The sequence below is a fragment of the Sinocyclocheilus grahami genome, unplaced genomic scaffold, assembly GCF_001515645.1.
Source record: "Sinocyclocheilus grahami isolate Dianchi unplaced genomic scaffold, SAMN03320097.WGS_v1.1 scaffold647.1, whole genome shotgun sequence".
NCBI lineage: Eukaryota > Metazoa > Chordata > Actinopteri > Cypriniformes > Cyprinidae > Sinocyclocheilus > Sinocyclocheilus grahami.
The window spans coordinates 63,222-67,745 of NW_015505826.1; the positions used below are offsets into that span (position 1 = coordinate 63,222).

Consider the following 4,524-nt stretch of genomic DNA (forward strand, 5'->3'; position numbering starts at 1 on the left):
ACACACACACACACACACACACCAACACCAACCCCAACACCACACACACACCACACAAACACACACCACACACACCACACACACACACACACACACACACACACACACAGTGACGATGCTTCTCTGAGATTTGTTCATGGAATATATTCCTCTCACAGATGTGGATGCATATGTCAGGTCAAATGGTCCTGATCTGAGATGGTTTGACTCTCATGTGTGTCATTAAAAATGTGAGTAGAATTTTAGCAAATGAGAATCCTGGTTCAGGTGCCAAAACCACAGAAAAACAGCCACACATGCCTACAGAACAAATCAATTAAACCCCTCAGTGATTAAAAGTGTACAGAGAAATCATATTGATGATGTTAGAAGCATGTAAACAGTATGTGCAATCACTGTAATCTTATTTCTTTAAAACTCACCGAACCTTAATAAAATCAATTTGTTTATTTCCTCATTAGTGATCTGTATCTTCATAATAGCATTGACTCCGGAAGTGACTCATTTGGATGACAGAACATTGTTTATAAGATGACATGATTAATGAAACCGACAGAAGCAATATTATTGATCAGGGTCTCATCCAGATAGTCACATAGAGCATATAGTTAATGTTGAACCGACATGAACTGAAAATGAATGATAAATGATCCGATTTTAAATTCAGTTTAGATTCACTTCGGTGTTGTTATTGTTAATTAAAACTAAAACTGCTTTTGTTCATCGAAATAAATCTGAAATAAACTAAAATGTAAATATTAGATGTAACAGGTACATCAAAAAACTTCAAAGAAAATGTATTTGGCAACTAAATGAAATAAAATATATAAGTACTAAAATGACTATAACTGGAATAATTTTTTTTTAAATCTAAATAGAAACAATAAAAAACAAAAACGAATAAAATGTCAAAAGCACATAACGATATTACTAAAACTTAAACTCAAATTATAAGGAAAGGAAAAAAAGTAAAAAAATGACTAAATCTGAAATAAAAATAAATGTTCTGAAAAAAAAAACTAAAACTAATCAAAATGTCAAAAGTGTGTAATAAAATTACTAAAACTTCAAATAAAATTAAAAAGAAACCTAAACTATAAAATAAAAATAAACTATTAATAAATACTATAATATTACATAAGCAAAAATACTTAAAAAACACACTGATTCAGTTGTTTATACTGTCTGTTTCTTTATTTTGTGTACTTTTCTGAGCCATCGCATTTTTATTATAATCTTTATTTTCTCTTATTCTTTTCAGTTCTTTCATAACACAGGAGGTGCTCAAAAATGGGCTTCATCCAAGTTAGCAACGATGTCTTTGTTTATATTAAATCCGTATCTATCCATAAGTGTCATGCATAAATAAATAAATGAATAAATAAACGATCAGACCTTATAAATACACAGCCTCAGGCACTGATCCGGTTTTGTGGCAGTATGCGGCTCAGTCTTGGCAGCTTTTGCCGTTATTAAACCGCCCCAGAGAGAGAAAACAGACAAGTACAGGTTAATGAGGTTAATGCTGGAACATGCTCAGGATGATAACCTACCAGCAGTTAAAACTAACCCCCCCAACCCTCCTCTAACCCTAACTAACTAACTAATGAGAGGTGGCTCATATTTTCAGGACAGCCGTTACGGTACTTTGATATGGTGTTAAGGAATAATTTCCATATTATTTATTTGAGAAGCGAAGGCATCGACGCATTGGCTGCAGCACGAAATCAGCCTCATGCTTGTGCCAAGAGAAACACGAGCGCTCTTTTATCCTCACTTTCAACTCGAAATAGATCTTCTAATGAATCTGAAGATGCTGTTTTTTACTATTTTAATTGGAACACATTTGCATCTATGAGCCGTTGCTATGGCGACGCCGTGAGGAGACGAGCTTGTTTGGGCTGTTAGTGTCACACCACTTAATAAACTATTGAACCTGACACAGAGCGCTCATCTTCAACACGTGCCACATCACTATACAGGGTTTTTAGCAACTTTGAAGGCGTAGTTCACCCAAAAATGAACATTCTGTCTCCTTTACGCATCCTCAGGTTGTTCCAAAGCTGTATGATAAAAGAAGATATTTTGAAGTATGTTGCTACTTGTACTGTGTCAGACTTAATGGAGCTTGTCACAGCACTTACTGTACATATTGATGCTCTCTTGTTAGTTTTGATTGCTTCTGTTGTCCTCATTTGTAAGTCGCTTTGGATAAAAGCATCTGCTAAATGACTAAATGTAAATGTAAATTATGAGCATGCTCCAAGCCACTGGTGATTCTGGACTTTTCTTTGCAGCTGAAATCTACAGTTCAACAATAAACTTATAAAGACAGACATAAAGATGTGTGTCGTCTTAAGAACATTAACATGCACATCTTCAAAGCTTCTTTGCACCTTCACTGAAATTAGGTGTCGAGGCAATTTTCACTGTGAAGTTGCTAGTAAATTTATTTAATTAATTACAATTAATTACTCAAAGAAACAGCAAGTAACACACTGAATTAAATGCTTTGAGTAATAGTGTACACATGTACTTATTTTCTTTTTTGTGTGATGCATATTTGTTTAATGTGTAAAACCATTAAATGAGTTTATGTCCACCCTGTTATATTGGTGCTTCTTCTCCTTTAAAATATTAAGCGTGTGACGCAAATCACATGACCTGATAGAAGTGACATCATTTCCTTGGATGGAAAATGAATCCAGGAACAAATGAAGTTTTAGTCATAAACATTTCTCTCTTTTCCTCATTTTTAGAAATCGTATCTATTAGCATAAAACCCAACTTGTCCACCCTGTTGAGTCAGTTCGTAATGGAAATGAAAATGTTATTAATCTATTAAAGTTCTTGCTATATCTTCTGCTAGCCAGTAATGGGCTTCAGTGGTTTAAACGTCTGCAGTGTAGAAATGTCCTGTAACAGGGTGGACAGACTGAAATATTAGCTCAGGAGTATTAGGTTATTGTTATAGTTTGAGGTCCATATCTGCTCAATCCACCGAATGACCCAGAACACAGATGATTTTCTTTTTTCTACTGTTTTTTTATCTTTTTTTTATTTTTATAAAAAAGCAAAACAAACAAACAATATGTGTCCCTGGAGCACAAAAGCAGTGTTAAGTCGCTGGGGGATATTTGTAGCAATAGCCAACAATACATTGTATGGGTCACAATTATACATTTCTCTTTTATGCCAAAAATCATTAGGATATTAAGTAAAGATCATGTTCCATGAAGATATTTTGTAAATGTTCTACCGTAAATATATCAAAACTTAATTTTTGATTAGTAATATGCATTGCTAAGAACTTCATTTGAACAACTTTAAAGATGATTTTCTCAATATTTAGATTTTTTTGCTTCCTCAGATTCCAGATTTTCAAATATTGTCCTCTCCTAACAAACCATACATCAATGGAAAGCTTATTTATGCAGCTTTCATATGATGTATACATCTCAATTTTGAGAAATTGACCCTTATGACTGGTTTTGTGGTGACATATGATAAAGATAAACTGGTTTTGACAGTATCGGAGAGAGATGAAAAACACCTACATACACATACATGTGAAAACATGATCAAATCCAGTATTTAATAAGTTAAAATAAAAATAAAATAAAAACAGCAGATAGATGGTCAGTGTGACTGACGGCTGATTTTCTAAGAGCTAGGTCATCTGAAGTTGTTTGTGAGGTTCATCAGATATTCATCAGTGTGTCCATCACCAGCAGATGGCATGATCAGATCAGATGTGTGTGTGTGTGTGTGTGTGTGTGTGTGTGTGTGCGGTCCTCCTGCGGAAACACTCCACTTCTGGAGTGAAACAGTGTTTGCAGGGCAGGGCAGCGGCTGATAGAGGAACTCACACCATCTGCAACAAACATGAAGAACGTCTGAGTCCAAACTCACAGCAGATCAGTATTACATCCATCTATATTTACACAAGTCACCATGACTGAGAGCTGTCACACAGGTAAGAGAGTTTAACTTTAACCAACCTAAAGTCTTATTACTGACAGACAGCTCTGTCCTCATCCCTGTCTGTATTTCCATGGCAGGTTGTTCTTACAGATGATTTATTGTTTATTGGTAATGTGTTATTGATCTGCACTTTATATCAAAACACCAGCAACCAGAAAGATAGATTTAATGCAGGTTATAGATATATTTAAACTGCAGGTTACTCTTTACTGTATCTTATCTCTGTTGAGTTTGGTTTTTATATTATTATTTTTTTTGAATAATGTTAATGTCTTTTTGAATTCTTTGATGTAACGCAGCTGAAATATTATCTGACAGATGATCCGGTGTCAAATACTGACCGCCGGCTTCTTTATTTCATGTCTGCTGGTGTGATTTCTTGTAGATCAGCTCATGTTTCTGTCCTCTGATCGCTGTGGTGTGTTTGGATGCTCGTATCTGAAGTGAAACACACACACACACACTCACTCACACACACACACACACACACACACACACACACACACACACACACACACCCACACACACACACACACACAC

At 35.1% G+C, this 4,524-nt stretch overlaps 1 protein-coding gene across 1 annotated transcript in view; it reads left to right on the forward strand.

The window, feature by feature from the left end:
- The first annotated feature begins 3,864 nt into the window (after positions 1-3,864).
- Positions 3,865-4,524, forward strand: part of LOC107558519 (cytohesin-4-like) — a 10,961-nt gene continuing 10,301 nt past the window's right edge. The window contains exon 1 of the mRNA XM_016242173.1: positions 3,865-3,976. Coding sequence (XP_016097659.1) covers positions 3,955-3,976 — 22 coding nt within the window. The 5' untranslated portion in view covers positions 3,865-3,954. The remainder of the gene's footprint in view (positions 3,977-4,524) is intronic.